We start from the raw sequence: 27,955 nt of genomic DNA on the forward strand, positions 1-27,955 counted from the left end.
TCGATACTATTGGACCCAGAGGGCGCAGTTTCTCCAACAGTAAAACTTGGAAAACTTACTGAATGGGGCTTTAAGACCAGTCTTTAGAGTGGATTTACGCCTGTTGCACCAACAGGGTTTACGTCTGGTCTTAACTACGCTGGTCGTAGCAATGCGCGTCCATGTGAATTGCCAGGGAATGCCCCCTGATTGGGCCAAAAATGTGCCTCGCGCCATCACCCACTACTGTATAGTATGTGCGTCACTACACCCTCCCTCCTCCCACCCCCCTCCTCCTGTGGAAGCCCTGGGGGAAAATGGCGGCGGCGATTAGTGCCAGGCAGTCTGAATGAAATTGAATGTAACATTCCCAATTCTATGTATTAAATTCTAAAAAACGACCCTCAACATTTGGGAAGGCTAAGCCACACAACTAGTTCGTTATAATCGAACGTCACTCTTCGAAGGCGAATTTACGACGATGAGGACGGTAAGGACTCAATTACAGCAGGTCTCCGCTGAGACTACCACGGAGATCTCGGTACAGGCAGGCACTTCATTACGCCTCCTCCTGACCAGGCGTAAGAGTTACGCCTGGGCGTAGTGAAAAGAAGGCTTAAGCCCTGTTGGTGCCACCGGCGTAGCTGTTAGGTCGTAAAGTTACGACCGACTTAGCAGTCGTAAGACCACTTGGTGCAACTGGCCCCAGGAGACCACATATTCCTGAAAAGTCAACATTCTGGAGATACAGGGTTTTCACCCGACAGCGATATGGATTACTGTATGCGTATGTGAGGGGAATGGCTGGCTAGCGTTTCTTGTAGGCGGCCCTGGTGAGTCCCATGACTCTGAAGGTGCTGTTGGCCATCTTCTCATAGAGAAGGAACATGAGGGCGGCCGTCAGCACCGTCTGCAGTAGCTTGGCCTCCAGGCCTTTAAACAAACCCAGCACGCCGTACTTCCTGCAGAAAAACTCAGTCAATTTTTTGTCAACATTTATTTATGCAATAGGTTTGAAATAGTTGCATGATTAATTATGGATATAATGATAGATATTGTGATCACATTTTGAAACACATTAAAACACACACGCATGTTATTCTATCACTCTTTTTGCATCAACATCTTGACTATTTAATTGCTGCATTGATGCAGAAACTAAAATTAAGCAATACAATCAGGGTGGGAATTACATGGAGGCCTCCGTTGCCCCTCCCTCTGGCCGTGATGCCCTGAGATCCCTAAGGCCACCTTGGAAGTGCCCTGCTACCGCTAGTGTTTTTATGTATTATGTATTTTTATTTAATTTTCTTATATTACTATGGATCATTGTTTGAGTGAGTGAACTTTTATGCTTGTATCTCTAATTTTTTTTTAAATTCCTGATTAATCTGTTATGTGCATTTTATGTTATGTGTAATGTATGTCCTGTTTTTTAACTCATTCAGGGCCAGTTTAGGACTGCCAATATTTAGCACAGGCCAAAGATTTTCATAATTGTTGGTCATCTTTCAAGACCCACAGTAAATTATCTATTAGCACCAGAGTGATTTGCAATACCTCAAAATGAAGATGTACGTCTCTGGGTTCACCAGGAAAAAAAAAGTGAGCTTTTAGCATGTTCTGTACTCTACTTATAGCCATTTATATACACCCTGTTTTCCCCCAGAAGGTCTCCCAGAGAAAATAAACAGGAGAAAAGGCAATTTTTGTAAAAGGGCACAATCTCAGGCATAACTCACTCTCAATTCTTTTATTTTGAACTGTATTGACATCAGACATGTAAATATTATTCGTTAGGACACAAATGAAAAAAAAAAAAAAATATATATATATATATATATATATACACATGAAGTGCTTTTTTTTTACATTCAACAATACAGTTTACTCGGTGTGAGTGAGTGTGCAGACAGACAGACAGACAGACAGACAGACAGACAGACACACCGACAGGCAGACAGACAGACAGACAGACAGACAGACACACACACACACACACACACACACACACACACACACACGATCCCCCTTTTAGATTTCTAACCCCACATAGGATAAGCAATAACCACGCCCTGTGGCGCTGGGATTGGCCAGGAGCAACACTGGAGGGCACGCAGCCCAGCGATTTCATGAACCAACTGAAGAGCTCTTGAGAAGGACAGCGGGCTGCTGTGACTGCCTTCTGCCCGCTGCTGCCTAGCTGTTCCTGTGTTTATTTTGATTTGTTCTGGTACACCCGTCCTCGTCCATGTCTCCCTGTCATATCCTCTCTGCTATTTGATCGTTCCCGTTTTCCCCTCGGCTATTCAACACGTCCTCACCGCCCTCGCAAACTGATCGATCATTTCCTCATTCCTCCGATGATCAAACACATCTCTTGATTACTTTCTCCCGTTTTCTCCTGGCTGGCACAGAGGAAGGCGACTCCAGCTCGTGCAGCGCGCCGAGGGCGTTTCAATGGCATTTCTCCTGTCTGCACAAGGAAGCGTTTCTGCTTTTCCTCTTGCTCAATTTCAAAACAACAGCTGCGGTATGTGTTTGATCGCGTGCTGTCGGCTACCCTTTGAAGGCAGGGACCTGTGTCTGTGTCACAGGCTGGGCAAGTGTTTGCTGCAGGCGCTGCACCAATAAAAACAAAAACACGTCAAACACGTCATTGGCGGGGAGGGCTATTTCTGATAACACGTCAAAGACGTCATTGGCGGTGAATGAGTTAAGACCAGGGACCATGTTGGAAATAAGTGTCAGCACTTTCACATGTACTGTATATCCCTTGGATATTGCTGTCTTTTAATCCATAATAAAATCAACCAATCAACCAATCAATCAATCAATCAATCAATCAACCAGCCTGCTACTCTCAGTTGCTTTAAAAGCATCAGTGGTCTCAGTTTAATGTAGCCTACACTATGCAAAGGATGTGTCATTGGCTAATTTTAACACACATTTCAGAAAAATCGCTCTTCACGATGTCAATAGAGCAATGGCCTTTGTGCCCTGGCATGTGGCCTTGTGCCCTAAAAAATTTGCGATGCCGAAGGCCAAATGGCCTTGCCCCTAAAATGACGAAATTCCCACCCTGGATACAATTATAAACAATTAAAGCTGCAGTAGGCAGTTTTAATCCACAACATCTATTATTATTTATTATTTAGTTATTAACCATAACAGCAGATATTTATGTGCTGTAATTGGCTAGTTATGCTCTAGCTAACCGACTGATTGGTGGTTGTTTTTTGTGCTGCAGCTTTAACTGTGCAACCTTCCTTGAAAACCTAATAATATTAAGCTTAAAAATCACAGAAAAACAACAACAAACAGATTTTGAATATCTGTGTGTGTGTGTGTGTGTGTGTGTGTAGACACCGACCTCACTCTATTGACCAGCAGACACTTGATAGTCCTAAGACTGGTCAGTAGTTTTGACTTGTCTGTTGGCTCTTTAAGTTGACCAAACTGGTGGTAAAAAAGAACACTTCAGATATCTTTTATTGTATACTCACAAAATCAAAATCATAACTCTGTCGACTCAACTACGGTATACCATAGGTCATTTTACAAGCATGCACGCGCGCACACGAGGGGTTGCACGACTCCGGATTGTTTCCAAGTCGACGTTTCTATCAATAAAGTTGACGTCGCGTCGACTAGTCGACACGACGTGGGATAAAAAGAAAGAAAAGTCTGTCTCACTCACTGAGTGGACGACAACAGCCCACAACGCGTTAGCGAGAAAAGCAAAAAAGAATGTGTGAAGCCACATTGTTATAATATAATGGCTTAGTACTTTGATTAACAATAAATCTAGAAAAAATACAGGATATATACAAGAATCCTGAAGTTAAATTCAATACCTTTTATGGCCTTTTTTAATAATTAAGACCGTTTCAATAGATTTTAAGACCTCAACGCCACTTTCATCACATCAGCGATAGGGGTGTAAATCGCAAGTTTCATCACGATACGATATTATATAGATTCTTTGGACAACGATACGATATTTGCTGATATCACAAAGTCTGCCACGATATGATTTCGATTCAATTCAGGAGTCTGCGATCGATATGAAACGATATCATATACCCATTTAACACAATCAGCAGAATAGCAGCAAAATGCAAATACCTCAGCAAATGCCGATTAAGACATTTTATACTTAAGGGCCTTAATTTTCCATAAATTGATTGATCAACTTTCAATACTTTTCAAGACCCTGCGGATACCCATGAAATACATATAGGAAAGAGTAAAAAAGACAAAAGATGAAGAGCTGCTGACAGGCTGCTTGCCTCAAACTACGTGACGACTCATCGCTGTCTCCCGGGAGGCGTCGACTTGTAGTGACGTTGATGCATCGATTCGTCAACTAGCCTGTGCAACCCCTAACGCACACAAACCCAGAGACACACACAAACAAAACCTACTACACACAAAACCTACCCTTAGAATGGACTGTATAGTCTGTAGTGGGTATGTAACAACGGTGGCAACGGCTTTGGCAATGGCGCCGATCAGGAAGACTTCGAGAGATGATAGCTTGTGGGAAAAAGGGAAAACAGTCAAGTTTTTCTACAAGGACGATAAGCTCTATCCACGTTTGATACCTACTCCTACAGATGATATGTATTGGTATATTTCCAACATACTCCTACAGATGATATGTATTGGTATATTTCCAATCAGTGCAACGGCAGTAGCTTAAAGGTTAGAGAAGCACTCTCCCCTCCTTTAACAGCTACCATCAACATGTCTTCAAGCTATACGAGGGATCAGCCGAGTAGCATTTTGGGAAACAAACCGCGTCACTGGGAGGAAACGGCAATGGGACCCTATGGAGCATGAGATTGAGTGTCTGACTCTAGCCGGCTGACCCTGTTTACATTTTAAAAACTGCGACAGTTCACACAAGTTTAACACGACATGCATATATTATACATCAAACTCTTGAGCTAATTCTGCTCTCACTCAGAATGTCGAAATATAAGCGATGTGATGTATAGTTTTTGAGATATTAACGTTTGTTTGGCACAACTCATACTAGTTAACTGCCGCGGGGTTCCGCAATTCTGGGTGGTTGTGACGTCACGCTGATTCGTCCTATACACTTAAGCACAATTGCTCCTGTGGCGCTGCTCAGGTGACAAGTTGTTGTTTTTCTCTTTTCAAATGGATATTATTATGTATATAGTGGATATTATTATTTATATAATGTTCATTATTATTTATATAATGTATATTATTATTGCTCTTGTGTGGTCCTGCTCTATTATGCTATGGTTCACATTTATCACGTTTCCTTTTCCTTATGTCCTGTGGAGCCTCTCGGCCTAAGAATTCCACACGAGGGTACTTGTGCAACCAGAGTGGCAATAAGGCTTTACTGGGATGTTCTTCAGTGTGAATATGTGAACATATACGGATTGGAACGAGTGTGCTGTGAAAAAGAGCTTTCAAATAAAATGTTGTTATGATTGCTTCTTCTATATAGCTTCTTGCTTCTGCTTTAAGCGCAGATAGATCAGGTGAATAGGAATACCAAACCTCTACATATCAACTGTTTACTCATCCAGATGATGGGATGATCTGATGAATTCCCACAGTGTTCCTCATAAATCCTCCCTTTTTCCTAAGCTCATCCTTTCCTTCCCTCAATCCAGCGTTCCCACACCTTCTTGAACATCAAATTCAACCATGTGGGAACACTGTCACTCCTTTCCTTCCCTCCCCCCCCTCTCACTCTCTCACCTCTTCTTACCACTTTCATACAGACACGGTTCTGGTTCTGGCTCTGGTTCCGTTCTGGAGTCTCAGAACCTTGGGGCTTTCTGGCGAACCAGCCCGCGTTCACACCAGTTTAAGCGGAACCAAAGTGGGAGGACATTATTCGGTAGTCCTTCTTCAGTTTTTTAAGTTTATTTATTATTTGGTCTGGCGTTCGAGTGAACCCAGCCTTGGCCATCTCTTCCGCAAGTTCGGCATACGACTTGCTCTTTCTTGTACTGCTTTCTAGCTTTTCTTGAAATTCGGTAGATGCCCAAATCGCCACTAAACATTTGGTTTCCTCAGGAGACCACTGCAAATTCTTTTTCTCCATGTTGTCACTGCCTTCTTCTCCTTCCTGCTCGTTTTCACATCCTAGAATGAGACACGCCCGCTGATGATGTCACGGTTCCCAAGGAAAAAACAACTATCTTTTGGTTCCGCTGAGAACCAACTTTTCAGGTTCCGAACCAATTGTTTTTTCGGTCTGAACGTGCCGGCCGGTTCAAATTTGGGTTCGGGAACCAGAACTGGCACGGAGCCCTGCCGGTGTGAAAGCCCTGTCTGTGAGCTCCTCCCCCCCCCCCCCCCCTCTCACTCTCTCACCTCTCTGTGAGCTCCTTCCCCCCCTCCCCTCTCACTCTCTCACCTCTCTGTGAGCTCCTTCCCTCCCCTCCCCTCTCACTCTCTCACCTCTCTGTGAGCTCCTCCCCTCCCCCCCTCTCACTCTCTCACCTCTCTGTGAGCTCCTCCCCTCCCCCCCCTCTCACTCTCTCACCTCTCTGTGAGCTCCTTCCCTCCCCCCCTCACTCTCTCACTCTCTCACCTTTCTGTGAGCTCCTTCCCTCCCCCCCCTCTCACTCTCTCACCTCTCTGTGAGCTCCTTCCCTCCCCTCCCCTCTCACTCTCTCACCTCTCTGTGAGCTCCTCTGCTCAGCTGCCTCTTCAGGCCTTCATAGAGCATGAACTGGATGGCGGGGTTGAGCACCAGCAGCAGCGAGGGGGCGGTCCCGTTCCACAGCGCTCCCAAGCCCTCGTCACGGACGATCTGCACAAACGCATCTGCAGAATAGGACAAAGTGAGAAGATGATCTGAATAGAAGAATAGGAAAGAGTAACTTCAGTCTTTAGGCCCCTGATAGGTGGAACAGGCTGCAGGAAAGAGTCACTTCAGTCTTTAGGCCCCTGATAGGTGGAACAGACTGCAGGAAAGAGTAACTTCAGTCTTTAGGCCCCTGATAGGTGGAACAGGCTGCAGGAAAGAGTAACTTCAGTCTTTAGGCCCCTGATAGGTGGAACAGGCTGCAGGAAAGAGTAACTTCAGTCTTTAGGCCCCTGATAGGTGGAACAGGCTGCAGGAAAGAGTAACTTCAGTCTTTAGGCCCCTGATAGGTGGAACAGGATGCAGGAAAGAGTAACTTCAGTCTTTAGGCCCCTGATAGGTGGAACAGGATGCAGGAAAGAGTAACTTCAGTCTTTAGGCCCCTGATAGGTGGAACAGGCTGCAGGAAAGAGTAGCTTCAGTCTTTAGGCCCCTGATAGGTGGAACAGGCTGCAGGAAAGAGTAACTTGAGTGTTTAGGCCCCTGATAGGTGGAACAGGCTGCAGGAAAGAGTAACTTCAGTCTTTAGGCCCCTGATAGGTGGAACAGGCTGCAGGAAAGAGTCACTTCAGTCTTTAGGCCCCTGATAGGTGGAACAGGATGCAGGAAAGAGTAACTTCAGTCTTTAGGCCCCTGATAGGTGGAACAGGCTGCAGGAAAGAGTAACTTCAGTCTTTAGGCCCCTGATAGGTGGAACAGGCTGCAGTAAAGAGTAGCTTCAGTCTTTAGGCGCCTGATAGGTGGAACAGGATGCAGGAAAGAGTAACTTCAGTCTTTAGGCCCCTGATAGGTGGAACAGGCTGCAGTAAAGAGTAACTTCAGTCTTTAGGCCCCTGATAGGTGGAACAGGCTGCAGGAAAGAGTAACTTCAGTCTTTAGGCCCCTGATTAACCTCGCGTCACCAGGCTCTTCTCGGCGAGAAAGAGCCTGGCCTCCCTTCACAATTGATTTTGTCACCCTGCCTGGTTCCGGCCTAGAGCCCGCCCTAGACAGGAAGTAACAGCGGATATAGCTCGTCAACTTTTACGTTAACTTGACAATTAAACACAACGTATCAGAACGGCAAACAACAAAACAAAAGATGGACGTACCGAACAAAGTTTTTGAAGAAGTTCTTGTAGAAACATTGCGGATTCACAATCTCACATCTTTTAAGCCAATACAGAAGCTTTGCATCAGACAATTAATCGAGGAAAGAGACGTCAAGCTAACGGCAACGAAGACGTTTTTTGGCACACTTCCTTCCGGTGTTCATTCTGGTTCCATGGTTTACGCCCCCATGACAAAGGCCCCTGATAGGTGGAACAGGATGCAGGAAAGAGTAACTTCAGTCTTTAGGCCCCTGATAGGTGGAACAGGATGCAGGAAAGAGTAACTTCAGTCTTTAGGCCCCTGATAGGTGGAACAGGATGCAGGAAAGAGTAACTTCAGTCTTTAGGCCCCTGATAGGTGGAACAGGCTGCAGGAAAGAGTAACTTCAGTCTTTAGGCCCCTGATAGGTGGAACAGGCTGCAGGAAAGAGTAACTTCAGTCTTTAGGCCCCTGATAGGTGGAACAGGCTGCAGGAAAGAGTAACTTCAGTCTTTAGGCCCCTGATAGGTGGAACAGGCTGCAGGAAAGAGTAACTTCAGTCTTTAGGTCCCTGATAGGTGGAACAGGCTGCAGGAAAGAGTAGCTTCAGTCTTTAGGCCCCTGGTAGGTGGAACAGGATGCAGGAAAGAGTAACTTGAGTGTTTAGGCCCCTGATAGGTGGAACAGGATGCAGGAAAGAGTAACTTCAGTCTTTAGGCCCCTGATAGATGGAACAGGCTGCAGGAAAGAGTAACTTCAGTCTTTAGGCCCCTGATAGGTGGAACAGGTTGCAGGAAAGAGTAACTTCAGTCTTTAGGCCCCTGATAGGTGGAACAGGCTGCAGGAAAGAGTAACTTCAGTCTTTAGGCCCCTGATAGGTGGAACAGGATGCAGGAAAGAGTAACTTGAGTGTTTAGGCCCCTGATAGGTGGAACAGGATGCAGGAAAGAGTAACTTCAGTCTTTAGGCCCCTGATAGGTGGAACAGGATGCAGGAAAGAGTAACTTCAGTCTTTAGGCCCCTGATAGGTGGAACAGGCTGCAGGAAAGAGTAACTTCAGTCTTTAGGCCCCTGATAGGTGGAACAGGCTGCAGGAAAGAGTCACTTCAGTCTTTAGGCCCCTGATAGGTGGAACAGGATGCAGGAAAGAGTAACTTCAGTCTTTAGGCCCCTGATAGGTGGAACAGGATGCAGGAAAGAGTAACTTGAGTGTTTAGGCCCCTGATAGGTGGAACAGGATGCAGGAAAGAGTAACTTCAGTCTTTAGGCCCCTGATAGGTGGAACAGGCTGCAGGAAAGAGTAACTTCAGTCTTTAGGCCCCTGATAGGTGGAACAGGATGCAGGAAAGAGTAACTTCAGTCTTTAGGCCCCTGATAGGTGGAACAGGCTGCAGGAAAGAGTAACTTCAGTCTTTAGGCCCCTGATAGGTGGAACAGGCTGCAGGAAAGAGTCACTTCAGTCTTTAGGCCCCTGATAGGTGGAACAGGATGCAGGAAAGAGTAACTTCAGTCTTTAGGCCCCTGATAGGTGGAACAGGATGCAGGAAAGAGTAGCTTCAGTCTTTAGGCCCCTGATAGGTGGAACAGGATGCAGGAAAGAGTCACTTCAGTCTTTAGGCCCCTGATAGGTGGAACAGGCTGCAGGAAAGAGTAACTTCAGTCTTTAGGCCCCTGATAGGTGGAACAGGATGCAGGAAAGAGTAGCTTCAGTCTTTAGGCCCCTGATAGGTGGAACAGGCTGCAGGAAAGAGTAACTTCAGTCTTTAGGCCCCTGATAGGTGGAACAGGATGCAGGAAAGAGTCACTTCAGTCTTTAGGCCCCTGATAGGTGGAACAGGATGCAGGAAAGAGTAACTTGAGTGTTTAGGCCCCTGATAGGTGGAACAGGCTGCAGGACTTTCAGGGTTCTCTTAGAGGGTGCATTCAGCGGGGATCGCATGCGCTTTTCGTATTTCTTTGTTTTGGTTTCTGTTTTCCGCAACATGTGATTTTATATTGTTATATGTGTTTATTTTTATGTTTATATATTTATATGTGTATGTGTGTTTTTGTGATGTGCTGTAATCAGGGCGCCATTGAAAAAGAGAGCTTGCTCTCAAGTGGCTTCCCTGAATAAATTAAACTTTTAAATGAAACTAAATTCAATTCAATTCAATTCACACCCAACAAGAGCACAAAAAATAGTTTCTGACCCATCTCAGCCAGCCAATCACCTGTTCCAACTGTTGCCCTCTGGACGGCGCTACAGATCCATTTCCACCAAAACAACCCGATTCAAAAACAGTTTTTTCCCCACTGCCATCAGGTTTCTGAACTCCACTCACCTCTGAAACATCACTGCATACCTCTCCAGCAATGTATATGTTGAATGTTCTGTATTTATGGTGCCATATGTCTGTCTATGTACTGTAATGTCTTATGCTGACACGATATTCATGTGCTTAACAATTGCTGTACCGAAAGCAAATTCTGCCGACTTTGTTGTGCAGTCCTTAATAAATGAATCTGAATCTGAATCTGAATCTGAACTCCGAAAATACTTACCCAGAATGCCAGAGTAGCTGGTGGGACGGATGTCTGCATTGCGAAAGTTTGATCCCTGAAGCTTCAGCCTGGTGTTGACCACCCACAGAGGAGTGGTGACCAGTACATTCACAACACCTGGAGAGACAAGGGGGCGGATTAGAGTTCAAACTCAGGCCTGGTGCCAGTAACATCACTAAAGCAAATACTAACTATACTATAGACCCCTTGTGTGTTTACAAACAGTGATTACATATTTTCATGGGCGGAGCCAAACTGGAGGCAGAAAGTGACAGCTAACGGAGGAATATCTGGACGCCTTCTCCACGTATTTTAACGGTTTGCCAGCAAAAGGCATGTTATCTTACACAAATAACCAAATAACTCTTAGCAACAGGTGAGGTTTCCTGACTGTACTCAGTGTCGGGCTGGTCTAGGATCCAACTAAATGGTCAAAGTTGCAGTGGCCGGACATCTTCATATACCTAGTGGAAAAGCCCAGCGTCTGTACGGCACAAGACATCTTATTCCCTTATCTGATCTCGCCGGTTTCACTCCTACTTGCAGAGAGTATTGAAGGCAAGAGTCCAAGCTCTCTTTGACAACAGCGCTGACACCATTCCGGCCTCAAAAAAACACCTCCTTGACCAATGGGACAATAGCACAGAACCATGACAGCCAATCAGCGGTGTCTCCTTCTGGCCAACATGTCGGATTTGCAGTGAAGCTTCAAATCTATTCGAATACTTCTCACTGAAACTTCGGAGCCCAAAAATGGTATTCAGGGACAGCCATAGACAACCCCCTCTCGCCTCTCACCTGCAGCGATGCCTATGAGTAAGTCACTGCTGGGCGTGGACTTCTGTCCCCTCAGCCAGCTGGCCTTCAGGCTGTGGAAGCAGTAGAAGTAGACGAAGTTTGAGCAGCACAGGCTGCAGATGACTGGGAACCAACCTCTGTAAGGAGCCAGACTGCAGGCCGGGGGGGGGGGGAGGAAACAGAGGAACACATGTCACTTTCTCCATAGCAATGCACTTTATATTTATTTTATAGCCTTTTCATTTCTTTTATTCTTTTTATAAGTGATACATTGCCCTGCTTGCTATTTGCATTATCTGCTGCTATTGTTTTATTTTGAGTTCCTTTAACACATTGACTGCCAGCCCTTTTTTCAATGCTGTAGGTAGGTTCTGCCAGTTTTTTTTTTGAGGATTCTGGCTCATTTTACAAGAGCCGAGGATTCTTTTCTGTTAAGACTTTGTGAACACCAATCATCTAAAAAGAACTAATAGAATGTGTGCTTTCTCTGTCTAAAAGAGTTAGTTTGTAGAGTTAGTAGTTATGTAGATATTAGCCGTTGAGTACAGCATGGTTTCAGAGATTTTCAGAGAGTTTTGAGATAAATGGATTTTTAGAACCACCTCACGTGCCTGTGATTATGGGTGCCCTTGGGCAAGTCTGTATACTGTATTGTGTGTGTGTGTGTGTGTGTGTGTGTGTGTGTGTGTGTGTGTGTGTGTGTGTGTGTGTGTGTGTGTGTGTCTCCAAACTCCTCCCTCCGTCTGTGCTGCTGCTGCTGGCTCCGCGGCGCTCTCGGGCAGTCTGGATTACTGTAAAACGGGCTCGTTCGTTTCTTGAGGTGTCGGCTGAGAGCTTTGAAGAAGCTTTTGCGATTCTGGTCTTATTTATGCTCAAAGGTACTCGAGTGTGTGTGTGTGTGTGCGCGCGCGCGCGCGTGTGTGTGTGTGTGTGTGTGTGTGTGTGTGTGTGTGTGTGTGTGTGTGAAATCGAAAGCGTTTTCGCCCAGCTATTTCCTTGAGAATGGCTTTCTCCAGCGGACCCGCGGCTGTTTTTGCTCGGCTTTGTCTCTGTCTGGAGAGCACTGTCGCCACCAGCTGGTCGGTAAAATAGATTATACACATTCTCTTCCTCCAATATTGGTATAGGAGACGTAAAAGGGGTTGATCGATGTCCCACCGTCAAAAAAAAAAAAATGTTTATGTAAGCCGAGATATCTCGTCCTTGGCACTCAACGGTTGGATCCTGTAAGCCGAGATATCTCGTCATTGGCACTCAACGTGTTAATGTAACCGCTCTCCGTTGTTTTATGTTTTTTTTTTTTTTATTGTTTTAAGTGTTTTATGTTTTTTATGCCTCGTCTTTATGTGAGGACCACAATGGAAATAAGCCTTCGGGCTTTATTGTGTTTTTATCCTCATGATTGATATATTGTCTGTTCTTTTCTTATTATATGTATTGTTTTGTTCTTTCTTGTTTTCATCACCAAATAAATTCATTCATTCATTCATTCAGGTGAGGCTTATCTAGGGCAAAGATACTCAATACACCAACAAGATGACCCGTTACACACTGCGACAATGGTATGAAATGCGATACACATACAGGACCTGACTCGCAGTTGGGCCGTCTTGCTCTAATAAAACGGTCCAACTGATTGCTGCATGTTCTTCTGAATGCAGCGCAGAATGAACAAATACCAGGATCATTATAAGTTGGTACATTGTCAAGGTATACACATAAAAGGTGGTCAGGCTTTGTATTGATCTTGGCTCGTGTCTGGTGGTGGGGCAAAAGTCCATGAGGTCAATTTGTGTATCTGACTGCAACCTGACCAAGTCCCACGCATCCTTTCTGTTAGTGGGAAACAGACCGTAATCAAATCCAGCAATTCCCACTGACTGGCTGCCCAGTAGACGTTCAGGTAAGACTGTGGTTTAAATGCGTTATGTCTGTTATGTACTCACAGTCCCTCCTCCTTGACAATCTCTGCCAGAACGGCTGGTGTTGACTTGGCTCTCCTCTTCTCATCCACTGAACATTAAAAAAAAGATGTGAGTTTAAATAACAGGAAATGGTGATTATTATTACTAATACTTTATGACTACACCATTACTATGATTTACCTTGAAGTCTTAGTCTGGCACTATCAAGGGGGAAGAACACCGTCATTGCAGTCACACTTCCCTGAAATACAATAAGTGTTCATTATAACATGTGACCGTCTATCACGGATCGGAAAGTGTCTTGCAATCAGAATACCGTCCCTGTGTGACTGTCCCTTTAGTCAGGCCTCGCTCACAGAGTTGGCATGCAGCCTCTCCTCTCTCTCCCCAGAGGGGTTTCATATAGTCCTCTTCAGTGGCTGAATACAACTCAGCTCACCTGTGGGCTGCTCCACTCTGGAGCTCTCCATGGTGGTAAACCGTGCTAAACCTGTCTTGAGTTGTTGACTATTTTCGGCACTATTAATCTTGCTATTTTTGTCCATTAATAGTCGGCCTTAATGACCTAATTCAAAAAACCCGGCTCCTAATAGGTCACCTACAGGTGCAGGGCTGCTCTTTACCTTCACGAAAGTGTAAAGAGCACCCCTGCTTCTTATAGGATAGGATGGAGAAAACGCTATTCTAAACTGAATTTAAAAATCTGGCAATTTAATGTGGCACTGCTTACTGGCAAATGAGTAAAATGTAACTCAATATAAACCCAGCTATGTATATAAGTTTTACTCAATTAATGCCGAATCGAAAAGTGATCATGATGATTCAGAAGTTAAAAGAGTGAATGGGCCTTTGTTTGTGTAACGTTCACTCCATGTGAAGGGTATCAGTGTATTAGTGAGAAATAACAAACCAGACTAACATTGTTGCATTACCGAAGTGAAAGCCAGCTAAAGAAACACAGGCTATTCGACATATAAAGGAAAACAAAATAAAAACAAATCGTGGTCTATATCAGAGCTAAACCATATAGGGGCGAGGTTGGAATAAGGTTTAAAGACGTCTATTGCTCAGTGGTTAGTAAAGTCAAGAGTTCAAACGTTTACTTACGACTGCTCCAGCCACAGCATGAACCAAACTCTCATACGAGAAAACCTCAGAGAATCTGAAGTCCTCTGAGGTCATTTTGCCCAGGTATCTATTTCTTCCTACGTATAGCTGGGCTCAATCTAAGCGGACACGTTTTTATTTCACTTTCATAAACAGCTTCAGACTACGGTGCGGGTGCAGGTCAGGTTGACAAGCAGCAATGAAGAATGAATCGCGATCGCGTATCGAGTGCTCTGACTTCCTGGTTGGTTGACCTGTCAACGTTCTTGTTCTGCCAAAAGCACTGCGGCATTATGGGTAATGTAGTCTTAACGCGTATCACTCCAAATTTTCTTCCTCTGTAGCCTACTTGTAGAAGTTTACAGGGGGGGGGCACACTGTTAGCCAGAAATTCACTTTTTATGCTAGTTGTTGAGCCTGCCAGTAGCCTACAGTAAAAAAAAAAACATGATTTCAATAAAGTTGGTGGGAGTCATGCATTAAAGGCCGAGTTGTAACTTCCCACCAGTAACAGCAGGAAAATGCTTAAACCAGCTTGTTTGTTCTGAATGAGATTTTCATTTCACCCCAGCCACGCCCCCCCCCCCCCACCCCCCCTTCACTTTTTTTTAAACTCAAGTCAAAGTTTTCATGCAAGTTCACACAATTGAGCTAACCTCTCTTTTCAGCCTCTACAGAAAAACGTCCATGGTCCAGTCAGTGGATACAAGTCTAATTTAATTAATTTACATTTCATCTCCAAGTTGACAAAGCATTTGATCCATTTCAATGTGCAGTTGGCAGGTGGTTGTAAAAGGCTAATAATAAAAATAATAATACATTTTATTTTGAGACGCCTTTCAGAACACCCAAGGTACAGTACATAAAGGAGACAAACATTCTAAAAGACCATACTCAGATAAAACCAACAGGCATGATGGCAAAAACCAGCGTAATTAAAATACGGCGTGCGTAGATCAAAGAAAAGACACGAGATACAAAGGGGAGGCAGATGACAGATTGAGAGCTGTATGAGATTAAAGAGTAGGCCAGTTTGAACTAGCCTGGTAAAGTTTGAACAGCCTTTAACATCACCACGATATAGGTTACTTGCAGGTAAGCTCGTGTCACATTTCAAGTTACACATTAGCGGTTTACATTTTAAAATTCCATATTTTCCCACAGACTATGTTCTTCTCTTTTGGTCGGTATTTGATATCATGCATGCTGACAGCAGCTGGGAGCATCCCTCTATCTGAACATTATTCTTCACATCAACAAAACCTGACCTGACTCAAAGTGGGTCTACAACAACATAAAAGCTATAATTGTGTTTATTGGACCTGAACCACAACATTTTCCATATTTTTCCAGACTTTTTTTCAAATTCCCAAACTATTCAAGACCCTGGAAATGATCAAATTCATTTGTAATATTTCACTTTATTTATTTCACTTTTCAAGACTTTCCAGGCCTGCATACAAACCCTGCTGCTACAAGAGGCACAAATGGACTGGACGACTAAACCCTTATTGTGGATGAAAAACTATGCTTTGACACAACTGCAGATTTTAACTCTTTTGACATGTGGTTAAAAACAACATCCAGAAACTTATTTATCTCAAAGGAAATTTGCACATGAAATAATGTACCTTCTCGTAGCTGTATACTATACAGTATAGGAACTTTGTATTTTGCATTGAGCCCATTTTTTACTCTATGCTGAGCTATTGCCAGCCTGTCTGGCCTTATGGAAGGATGTTTGTCTGCATGCTTTATGTTGTGTTCTTGTTGTTGTATGTTGTGTTATATATGATTGCTGTTTTTTTTGTATTTTAGTATGTTGTGTTATGTGATTGCTGGCCAACAGTAGAAGCCTGGTTGTACTGGGCAGCTCCCAGTTGTGAATGAGTGCATTTCGCATGAATGTGGAGCAGAAAGAGAGTATACAGGCATGCACAGCAAGTCTTCCTTTGATACATGACCATTAAAAAAATAGCATTTCATAGAAACTTTAGTGAACAAGGCTAATAGAAACAACAAATACATTTATTTATTTATTCTCACTATCCATTCAAGTTATTTTAATCTAGCCCAGTGATACTCAACCCGAGGCTCTAGAACCACATGCGGCTCCTTTATGGGTAGTTGTGGCTCTTTTAAGTCCTACTTAACACATTAAGTGCCATAGACGACCTAACTCGTCTTACATAATCCAGCGCTTAAGTGCCAAGGACGGACTAACTCGTCTTACATAAAGATTTTTTTTTTTTGACGGTGGGACATCAATCAACCCCTTTTACATCTTTGAGATAACTATTTGGAGCAAGAGCATGTGTGTAATCTATTTTACCGACCACTAAGTGGCGACAGAGACCGAGAGAAGCCACAGCCATGGGACCCAAAAGCCACGGGACCAAAAGCAGCCGCCTCTTCGATGGCGATTTTACAGTCAGAAGCCCGAGACACACACACAGAACGGACAGAGATCCCTTCCCCCCAGAGCCGCGCAGCAACGCGCGAACACACACACACACACACACACACACACACACACACACACACACACACACACACACACACACACACACACACACACACACACACACACACACACACACACACACCGCGGTAGCAAGCCATTCAAGGAAATGGCGACGCGATTTTACAGTAATCCGTTTCAGACTCGTCTTGCCCGACAGGCAGGCAGGCAGCAGCAACGCGCTTCTGACACGCCCGCTGTTAGGAGGAAGGAGGAGAAGACACACGGAGGGAGGAGTTTGAATGAGAGGGGTGTTTCCTGTTGTTATGGAGGAAATTACTGTTCAAAACTATTGTTTAGAATGTCTGACGGTCTTACTGATGCCAAAAATGAATGGTTAAAGTGACTGTTTCACAAAAAGCCATTTATCTCTGAATAAATTTCCAGACGCTGAAACCATGCTGTACTCAACGGCTAATATCTACATAACTACTAACTCTGCAAACTAACTCTTTTAGACAGAGAAAGCACACATTCTATTAGTTATTTTTAGATGATTGCTGTTCATGAATTCTTAACAGAAAAGAATCCTCGGCTGTTCTAAAATGAGCCAGAATCGTCAAAAACACCCCTGGCACAACTTACCTACAGGAATGAAAACATGGCTGGCATTCAATGTGTTAAAATAAATAAATAAATAAATAGAAATCTTAAAAAAAGAAGAAAAAAAGTAGGAAAGATACTTTTTTTGGGAAGAAGGGAATCTCTTGCGCTTCAGCTCCCCCGCAGAGGGAGGACGGTGCTTCTCAGAACAGGAGGATAATCACAGAAAAGGAAGAATCTGGAGCACACGGGTCACTGGTGAGATGGTTTCTTTTTAATAGGCTAAGTGCACCAACGTTTCGACGCAACGCGTCTTCATCAGGGTTGGTTTAACCCTGATGAAGACGCGTTGCGTCGAAACGTTGGTGCACTTAGCCTATTAAAAAGAAACCATCTCACCAGTGACCCGTGTGCTCCAGATACTTTTTTTGGGGTTTGTTTCTCTTGCAAAGATTTTTTTTGGGGTCAATGTGGCTCCTGAGCAGGGCAAAGTTGTGTACCATTGATCTAGCCTAATGTTTTGACCATACATTATGTCAGGGCCGCTTGGCGTCACTTCGTAATGGATGGGGCACCCCTTTTTCATCATGTTTAGACTGCCACAGAACTCCCACAATGTCTGCCTAACCGGTGGCACCAAAAAAAGAATGAAAAATGGTACCCCGTATGTTAAGAAGTGACACCATGGAGGGGTCCTGACAAATAGTCAACATGGGACGAGTTGTGAATGTAAAGGCGTTGGTGTAACGGTGTGAATGAAAAGGCGTTAATGTAACGGTGTGAATGTAAAGGCGTTGGTGTAACGGTGTGAATGAAAAGGCGTTGGTGTAACGGTGTGAATGAAAAGGCGTTGGTGTAACGGTGTGAATGAAAAGGCGTTGGTGTAACGGTGTGAATGAAAAGGCGTTGGTGTAACGGTGTGAATGAAAAGGCGTTGGTGTAACGGTGTGAATGAAAAGGCGTTGGTGTAACGGTGTGAATGAAAAGGCGTTGGTGTAACGGTGTGAATGAAAAGCCGTTGGTGTAATGGTGTGAATGAAAAGGCGTTGGTGTAACGGTGTGAATGAAAAGCCGTTAATGTAACGGTGTGAATGAAAAGCCATTAATGTAACGGTGTGAATGAAAAGCCGTTGGTGTAATGGTGTGAATGAAAAGGCGTTGGTGTAACGGTGTGAATGAAAAGCCGTTAATGTAACGGTGTGAATGAAAAGGCGTTGGTGTAACGGTGTGAATGAAAAGGCGTTGGTGTAACGGTGTGAATGAAAAGGCGTTGGTGTAACGGTGTGAATGAAAAGGCGTTGGTGTAACGGTGTGAATGAAAAGGCGTTGGTGTAACGGTGTGAATGAAAAGGCGTTAATGTAATGGTGTGAATGAAAAGGCATTGGTGTAATGGTGTGAATGAAAAGGCGTTAATGTAACGGTGTGAATGAAAAGGCGTTGGTGTAATGGTGTGAATGAAAAGGCGTTGGTGTAATGGTGTGAATGAAAAGGCGTTAATGTAACGGTGTGAATGAAAAGCCGTTAATGTAACGGTGTGAATGAAAAGGCGTTGGTGTAACGGTGTGAATGAAAAGGCGTTGGTGTAGCGGTGTGAATGAAAAGGCGTTGGTGTAACGGTGTGAATGAAAAGGCGTTGGTGTAACGGTGTGAATGAAAAGCCGTTAATGTAATGGTGTGAATGAAAAGGCGTTGGTGTAACGGTGTGAATGAAAAGGCGTTGGTGTAACGGTGTGAATGAAAAGGCGTTGGTGTAACGGTGTGAATGAAAAGGCGTTGGTGTAATGGTGTGAATGAAAAGGCGTTAATGTAATGGTGTGAATGAAAAGGCGTTGGTGTAACGGTGTGAATGAAAAGGCGTTGGTGTAATGGTGTGAATGAAAAGGCGTTAATGTAATGGTGTGAATGAAAAGGCGTTAATGTAATGGTGTGAATGAAAAGGCGTTGGTGTAACGGTGTGAATGAAAAGGCGTTGGTGTAACGGTGTGAATGAAAAGGCGTTAATGTAACGGTGTGAATGAAAAGGCGTTGGTGTAATGGTGTGAATGAAAAGGCGTTGGTGTAACGGTGTGAATGAAAAGGCGTTAATGTAACGGTGTGAATGAAAAGGCGTTAATGTAACGGTGTGAATGAAAAGGCGTTAATGTAACGGTGTGAATGAAAAGGCGTTAATGTAACGGTGTGAATGAAAAGGCATTGGTGTAACGGTGTGAATGAAAAGGCGTTAATGTAACGGTGTGAATGAAAAGGCATTGGTGTAACGGTGTGAATGAAAAGGCGTTGGTGTAACGGTGTGAATGAAAAGGCGTTGGTGTAACGGTGTGAATGTAAAGGAGCTGGTTGCTGCAACACAACATGCTCAACATGCCTTTCTCAGATAAATAACAGCTAAAACCAACTTAAAGGGACACTCCGCCGATTTTCAACCAGCTTTGTATCATTACAAAATCAGTAGTACCGATATATCCGAAAGACAGTGATGTCATTTGTGAAATGACAATCACTAGTCCACATCCTAAACTCAACTCTTCAATAACTCAAACTGAATGAATGCCTGCAAAACTGTTGACAGTTTTCAGATATACTACTGATTTTGTAATGATACAAAGCTGTTTGAAAATTGGCAGTGTTCCTTTAAATAAATAACACTATGGCTGCTGAACAGCATCAGTCCCCAGCCCATTCCCTCAGCCACTCCTGACAGTGCGCCCTCTGCTGCTCGCTCTCCTCCTCGCACCTCTGTCCTCTCCCAACCCTCCTAACTTTCCCCTCCTCCTCCTCCTCTCTGCTCTTCCTCTCCTCTGCCCTGCGCTCCAGCAGAGCCTCGGCGGTGCCCTCCGGTGTCCGTAGCAAGCGCTGCGGGAGCCATTTGGGGTCCACGGCGGGAACAAAGGGGTCTCCGGCGGACACCTGCAGGGGCTGGGCTTCCAGGGGGATGTGGAGCAGGTGCGCGTGCAGCATCATGCGGTAGGGGGCGTCGTCCGCTCCCAGGCTGTAGGTGAAGTCTCCGACGATGGGGTGGCCCATGGCGCTGCAGTGCACCCTTAGCTGGTGGGTCCGACCTGAGGGGAAAAGAGAGTTTTTACACATTCAACTTGTTTATAAGCTGCTACATTCTCTGTCATTTTATCGACCGCTGGAAAAAGTGCCACATATTCTGATCATATCTGCCTTGAAAGTACAACTTTTTACTAAAAATCAAAACTGATGAGTGCAGTAAGCTTTAATACTCTAAACAGTTGGAGACCTGTCATACTGGATGTCTGTTTGTCTATTTTTATATCTTGCCTATTTCATCAATGTCAGTGTCTGATGGAATAAATGTCTTAGGACCATTTAGTCGTACTTTCTAAGTCTCAGGTTAGGTGTCTTTGGTTAGTCTTAGGTGTTTTGTAGCTAGTAAATGTTACTGTGTAATACATGGCCTTTGTTAAATCTAGATGTCAGTAAACAGTATATTTTAAATGTTATTTGCTTAGTGCCTGGGCCCCTATTCTCAAGCTTCAGAAAGCTTATACCCTGATACATCCCATTTCACATATCTCCATGATGTCTTATATGATTGTACCGTAAATTCCGGACTATAAGCCGCGGCTTTTTTCCCGTTTTTTGGCCCCTGCGGCTTATATAACGGTGCGTCTTATCTATGGATTTTTTCAGAAAAAAAATTTCAAATACAAATAAAATCTCTCTTTTTTAGCACTCTTTCTACCTATAAATCCACTTCTGTTTTAATTTCCTCTGTTGCCCTCTTTTCACCACACCGCGGACACTGTGTGCACTGTCGAAATAAACAAAGGTGTTGTGTTATGTTGTTTTGTTGAAATGTTACGGTAATACGGTAAATGGGAGCTTCCTCAAACAGCCAACAATCCCCTCTGTGCGTGAACCCTTACATATGGTAATTACGGTAAGCAAAGTTCATCAGCCCGGAATCACAACAAGACGAGCAGTCTCTCTCTCACTTACCATGGGGAAGGTACGCAGAAAGTCACACGACGCAGCTTTCAAGCTGAAAGCAGTCGAACTCGCACTAAAAGAAACAAACAGAGCAGCAGCGCGTACCCTGGGCATCGATGAGTCAATGGTGAGACGTTGGAAGCAGCAGCAGGAGGAACTGTCTCAGTGTAATAAGACAAAAAAGTCCTTCAGAGGCCACAAAAGCAGATGGCCGGAACTTGAAGATTCCCTTGAGGACTGGGTGTTGACCCAGAGAGGAGACGGCCGAGGCGTTTCCACGGTGCAGATCCGACTGAAGGCCAAAACAATCGCCACCGAGATGAAAATTGAACATTTCAGAGGTGGGCCATCTTGGTGCTACCGATTCATGAGACGAAAGGGACTGTCCGTCCGGGGGAGAACTACTGAACAACTCCCTCCCGACTACCAGGAGAAAATCACAAACTTCGGCGAATTCACACAAAGGAAGATCACGGAATATTATAGGAGTGTGAAAACATCCACAATCACCAACGGGTTCCAAAACGCTGGACTGCTGCGGGATGAAAAGGATGACGCCGCCACAGCTGGCGCTGAGGGCCGTCAGAGGCTTCAGAGGCTGTTCGATGCCGACAGTGATGAAGAGGAGTTCGTTGGTTTTGAGTGACAATGAAGGAGAGAGGAGAGTGGTTGACGAAGCCACCCTGAACCTGTTCGTTTCCGACACTGAAGATGAGGACTTTGGTGGTTTCAGTACGCAGGAAGAAGAGGAAGACGAGGATTAGTGACTTGACTTCTCTGGTTACAGGTTTGCTGCACATATACGGTAGCCTATTGTTGTGTGATTTTGTCTGGGGATTAGTGACCTGACTTTTGTTTTGTTTTGTTGAAATGTTAATAAATGGGAGCTTCCCCAAACAGCGATCTCTTTCCCGACATTCCTCTCTGTGCACGAACCCTTTCATATGGTAATTAAACATCAAAACACCCGCGGCTTATAGTCCGGTGCGGCTTATAGAAGAAAAAAATAGTCAATTTTGGTGCTGCGGCTTATAGACCGGTGCGTCTTATAGTCCGGAATTTACGGTACTTGTACTTTAACGCATTTGTGAATAAACTGAACTGAAGTCGAGCTGCAACGATTAATCGATCAACAGAAAATTAATCTACAACTATTTTGATAATCGATTAATCGTTATGAGTACAATTTTAAGAGAAAAGGTCAAAAAAATGATCTGATTCCAGCTTCTTAAATGTGAATATATCTATATATATATATATTTTTTTTTACTCCTGTATGACAGTAAACTGATAGTATCTTTGAGTTGTGGACAAAACAAGACATTTGAGGGCGTCATCTTGGGCTTTGGGAAACACTGATCGTCATTTGCTACCATTTTCTGACATTTTATAGACCAAATAACTACCGGTAATCGAGGAAATAATGGACAGATTAATCGATTGTGAAAATAATGGTTAGTTGCAGCCCTAAACTGAAGTGAACTGAGTTACCAGTGAGCGGCTGCAGCAGCACTTTGGTGACAGGATCTCCATCATATGTTCCAAACTCCAACACGGTCACCTCAGTCTGGCAAGGCTTGGGGTTCTCACAGCCTGAGGGGGGAGAGAGATGGAGATGATAGTCAGGAGCAGACAAAGAACTTCCTGACAAACTTTTGAAATGTCACAAAAAATTTAATTATCCACGTTGGTGAATAAAGTCTTTCAAGAACTGATTAATATTGGACACACACACACACACACACACACACACACACACACACACACACACACACACACACACACACACACACACACACACACAGCTAGCTGGGGCAGGTTCATGTACCCTCTGTTCCTTCGATACACATCATGTGCGTTTTGCCCTCTGAGGAGTTCTTGCCAATGGAGAAGTGCAGAGTTCGCGTCTCCTCTTCCACCCAGCCGCGCACCTGGAAAACAACAATAGTACTAATAATTACTTTTCTTCCTTTATTATACAGAAGTTAAGTGAGGAGTAGGAACCAACCACTTTCACATTTGTAATTGATGTAATTATCTCCAGGCCTGAAGGGGCTCATGCATTGTTCAGGTGTGTGTGTGTGCATGCGTAAGTGACTGACTGACTGACTGCATGTGTGCATCTATGAGGCTATTTACACCTGGCATTAACATGTGTTTTCTGTGAATCAGATTGTCATCAGATTGTGCTTCATCACTTGGAAATACAGGTGTAAACACCCCAAAAACGCATTGAATAAGGATTGCAATCTGATCGGCCAAACCACCTCCGGAGGTGATCAGGGACGCATTGTGAACACAAGTGTAAATGTCCTCTCAATATGGATACAGCAACTTTATGCGGATTGAGAGGACACCCATTTCTGCCATCAGATTGTAATCTGATGGCAGAAAACGCATGTTAACGCCAGGTGTAAATGGCCTCTCTCTGACTCTGTCAGCAGCTAATCTCTCATACTACTGGACCAATCAACCTCATATTTTCTGTGCACATTTATGCCTGTATTCTTAACGACCTATTTTATACCGTCATTACAATGACTGTCTGACTGCTGGCTCCTCCCTCCTCCGGCCAGTAGGAGTGCAAGTGATCCGCTACGGACAACAACATGGCGGCGAAGATAAGAGAAACAGGGATTTACGTGTTCATCCCGTACGGTTTAGTGGATCGTAACATATCGGGTATGGAACATATCAGGTATGAAATTAATTTGCTCTGGTACGTGACGTAGGTTTTGACTGTAAGGGAGGGGATGTTGAGATCTGCACTCTACTAAGCGAGTGCACTTTTCTAGTTTAGAGAGGATTCATTCATTCATGGACATTATCTCTACCCCCTTCCCCATATGTCAAATAGGGAAAAATCCTCATCTGTAATATAATTACTCACTATGGCTATTAAAATGAATTTTCAATCTTGAGCCTTATAGACAGACAGTAGATTTGCTGTATTCTGCATATTAAACTCTATAGAGTGTGACCATGTGTTTGTTTCCATACCAGGGCGAGGTAGGCCTTGGTGACCGTGCGGTCCTTGAAGCAGCGGTAGGCGCGGCCGGCAGCAGGCTTGTTGAGGGCGACACACAGAGCTCCGCTGGTGGAGAAGTCCAACTGGTGACAGAACCTGGTGGGTGGGTGGGGGGGGGGGGGAAATTATCCATAAAGCTTCTGCAGCATGTTGCACCAGCTGTGTGTAAGTTCTCTCTCAAGTTAGGCTAAAAAGTCCACACTAAACGAATACGTTGAAACTAGCTAGTTTGATGCTAGAGCTGTGTCCATGTTTGGTCGCACCATGGAGACGTAAGGTTAATCTTAGCTACACTCTCTCGCGCGCGCACGCACGCACGCACACACACACACCAAACACACACACACACACACACACACACACACACACACACACACACAGCAAGCTCATTCCTGCCAGAGTAATGATTCATATGGTGGATTACGATGACCAAGACTCCAGTCATACTACATGTCTCTAGATGGATATATAACAACTTCTTTATGCCAGCAGCCAGTCACATATATTTTCTCTCTACTGTGGTTTTCTCTCGCAGCAGCAGCTGTGGACGAGTTGATGAGCTGTCACTCACAAGCTGATTCTACCTGCCACACTCACACTGTGGATCAGCTGGTGGGCAGGAGAGGCTCGCACTCCCACTGCAATTTATTCTGGCTGACAACTTTGCTGATGTATAGGAAGACAATGCAACATTTCTGCTCCGCAATGCTGAGGCTGAACAATATGCTATTTGGTTTAGCCTTTAGCTAACCTTCACTGACCAACTCTCCCCACTGAACCCCTAAACTCCTATTATTCGGCCTTGGCTTAGTCTATGTCTGTACACATAGGCACTAGGCTTGGGCAATATCCCAAATTTGATATCACAATACTGTCCTGGCAAGTCAATATCACCAAGTCAATATCTAGATAGAACATGTCAATATTTGTAAATAATGACATGAATGTGTTGGATTATGCAATATTCCCCGTTTGTTAATGCTATTATGAATTAGCCTAGGCTACTTGCTTTACCATGGGGGAAACACCAGTGCTATTATGTATTGTATATATTTTCATATTGATGTCTTCACATTAACTTTGATGGATGCCACGATTGTTCTTATATTTTTTTCTTTCAATTTCTATTATTCAAAATGGCTGTCAATGACATCACTGTGTAGGAGGAGGGTATACAAACCATAAACCTCCCCATTTTCATAGTTCTGCTTGACTCTAAGGAAGACAGATATGACCTGTCGAAACATCAGTCACCCCCTGCAATAAACCACATGCAGACTGAATGAGTGCCCCAGTGTCTTACATACTTCGGGTAGTCTGTTTGATCATTTGGGTCACTATAATCATGATATGAAATGTTCCTACCGTGTCATCTCTAATGCCAGTATGTAAGAATCTGTAAGTTATCAGCATGTCTCTGCACCAATGTTTCCATTCCTGTAGTGTACATGTGTGGTAACGTTAGGTGGCTGGTGCTGGAAGTGGTTCTGACCTGAATCCGTAGTAGGTGTTGGGGTCGGCCAGCAGGGGGAAGCGGTGCCTGAGCTGGGCCTGCACGGTGTGTTTCTCGTACCACATCTTGCTGTCGATGCGGATGTCCCAGTGCTTGTCCACCACGATGTAGTCGTCGTCGTGGAACAGCACGCGCAGGCTCTCCAGGCTAGCAGGCTCGGTGGTGGCTGTCATCCTCACTGATGAGAGAAAAAAAACAATGGTTGCATTGACATCATGTTAAGTTAAGTTATCCTTTATTTATCCCCATGGGGAAAAGCATCCTCTGCATTTGACCCATCCTCTACTAGGAACCTTCCTAGAACTAGGAGCAGTGGGCAGCCACAGTGCAGCGCCCGGGGACCAACTCCAGTACTTTCGCCAGTGCCTTGGTCAGGGGCACTGACAGGAGTATTAACCCTAACATACATGTCTTTGATGGTGGGAGGAAACCGGAGCACCCGGAGAAAACGCACACGAACACGGGGAGAACATGCAAACTCCACACAGAAAGGACCTGGGACGGACCGGGGTTCGAACCCGGGACCTTCTTGCTGTAATGTATGTATGGTATGGGTGTGTGTTCTTGTTCTATTCGTTTAACTGTGGATTGCAATCTTTGACTTTGAAGGCGCAGACCACCTACTGGACCGGAGTATGCAGAAATGGTTTACAATGGAAAATAATACCCTTCTAAACAAATAGCCTAAGGCTACATTAACACTACATATCTATTTGCTAGATTCTATTTAGTCTGACTGCCTGGAAGCAGGCTGCGGGTCTAAGCTCTGCCATTGGCTCCGACCATTTCAGTCGGACTGCGTGTCACTCTCAAATGCCTCCGCCGCTGTGAAACAACAACAACTATCTAGCGTTGCTACATGCTGAAAATGTCAAGTTTTTACAAAGATGTGGATTGTGCAATAAAGCAGGCCTGCTTGGTACTTTCGGTCGATCATGGTTGTAAAGATAACAGAGCCTTTCCCCCTGCTGGACCAATAATCCAGACTCTCAGTTGATATTGTACTCTAGTAGGGTTTCATGGAACGTCCAATGACTCGAGTATGAATGATTTGGGACAATATTTCGTATAATACACATAAAAAAGGGGAAAAGCAAGCACACTCACAAAAAACAGTTGGTGGGTGCACGGCTCAAAATAGTCTATGAAGGAGAAGAAAAGCCAGCACTCTCAAAAATGTCCTTTTGTTAATTTAATTGAAGCAGATGGCAGGTACAAACGTTTCGACAGAAGTCTTCCTCAGTGTATGGAGGAAGACTTCTGTCGAAACGTTTGTACCTGCCATCTGCTTCAATTAAATTAACAAAAGGACATTTTTGAGAGTGCTGGCTTTTCTTCTCCTTCAAATAATACACATATAGCCTATAAATGGCATGACTCAAACCACCACTGAGGGCAAAATAAGTTGATGATTGTCGGCTATAGGGAGCACGCAGCACCGCATGTCTCCTGCGAGGGTACAGCGCAGGAGAGTCTGGCTCTGGCAATCGAGACTAGCACCACTATTGAGGTTTCATCAAACCCCACTGAGAAGCCGACGCTGGTTAGCATGCTAGCACAGTTAGCTCTGAGTAAGTAACACACTGCTGACGTTAGCTGGATAGATAGCCCGGGTCGGGAAACTACCCACCACTGCAGAAACACAAGATAGATAATGTAGTTTACCTTTACAGATGAAATTGCGCAGGACACATGGAAATACAGAGACGTAAACAAAACACCCACTTTGCCCCCACTCTCGTGCGTCAGGCGCATGCTCAACGGACGGAAGCCCGGAGGACACATGTTTAGACATTTAAGATTTGTTCTTGTCTGTTGCTAGCAGTTTCATTGTCCCCTCAGTGTCTCCCTCAATTTATGATCTTTTAATTATTATTATTTTCGATTTTATATCTGAATATTACGTCCAAATACTTTTGTACATGTTATCTACACTGCATTTCCGTGTATGGTTTGACTTGGGGGGGGGGGGGGGGGGGGACGTTTGTGCATGATACAAACCCCGCCCATGTCAAAGTCACGCTCTCTTCCGGGTTCACTTCGGCATGGGCCTATTCATTCCCAGGGCCGGTTCCAGAACCAGATGACTAAGGGTGCATCCAA

The 27,955-nt window shown here is 44.5% G+C and overlaps 2 protein-coding genes across 2 annotated transcripts; both read right to left on the reverse strand.

Annotated features, from left to right (window-relative positions):
• Positions 1–405: 405 nt before the first annotated feature.
• Positions 406–14,434, reverse strand: slc25a17 (solute carrier family 25 member 17). Its single transcript, XM_083648909.1, has 9 exons — positions 14,290–14,434; positions 13,363–13,423; positions 13,204–13,270; positions 11,258–11,409; positions 10,460–10,576; positions 6,656–6,804; positions 4,423–4,518; positions 3,353–3,438; positions 406–941 (listed from the first exon to the last, which is right to left on the reverse strand). The coding sequence occupies exons 1-9, from the start codon at positions 14,362–14,364 to the stop codon at positions 788–790; spliced, it is 957 nt and encodes a 318-aa protein (XP_083505035.1). The 5' UTR covers positions 14,365–14,434; the 3' UTR covers positions 406–787.
• Positions 14,435–20,018: 5,584 nt separating this feature from the next.
• On the reverse strand, positions 20,019–26,025 carry rpusd1 (RNA pseudouridine synthase domain containing 1; the record flags this gene model as incomplete). Its single annotated transcript, XM_083648590.1, has 5 exons — positions 20,019–20,413; positions 22,803–22,904; positions 23,140–23,242; positions 24,312–24,435; positions 25,832–26,025. The coding sequence occupies 5 exons, from the start codon at positions 26,023–26,025 to the stop codon at positions 20,019–20,021; spliced, it is 918 nt and encodes a 305-aa protein (XP_083504716.1).
• Positions 26,026–27,955: the final 1,930 nt, after the last annotated feature.

Source organism: Poromitra crassiceps, assembly GCF_964638095.1.
Source record: "Poromitra crassiceps genome assembly, chromosome: 13".
In the NCBI taxonomy this organism is placed as follows: domain Eukaryota; kingdom Metazoa; phylum Chordata; class Actinopteri; order Beryciformes; family Melamphaidae; genus Poromitra; species Poromitra crassiceps.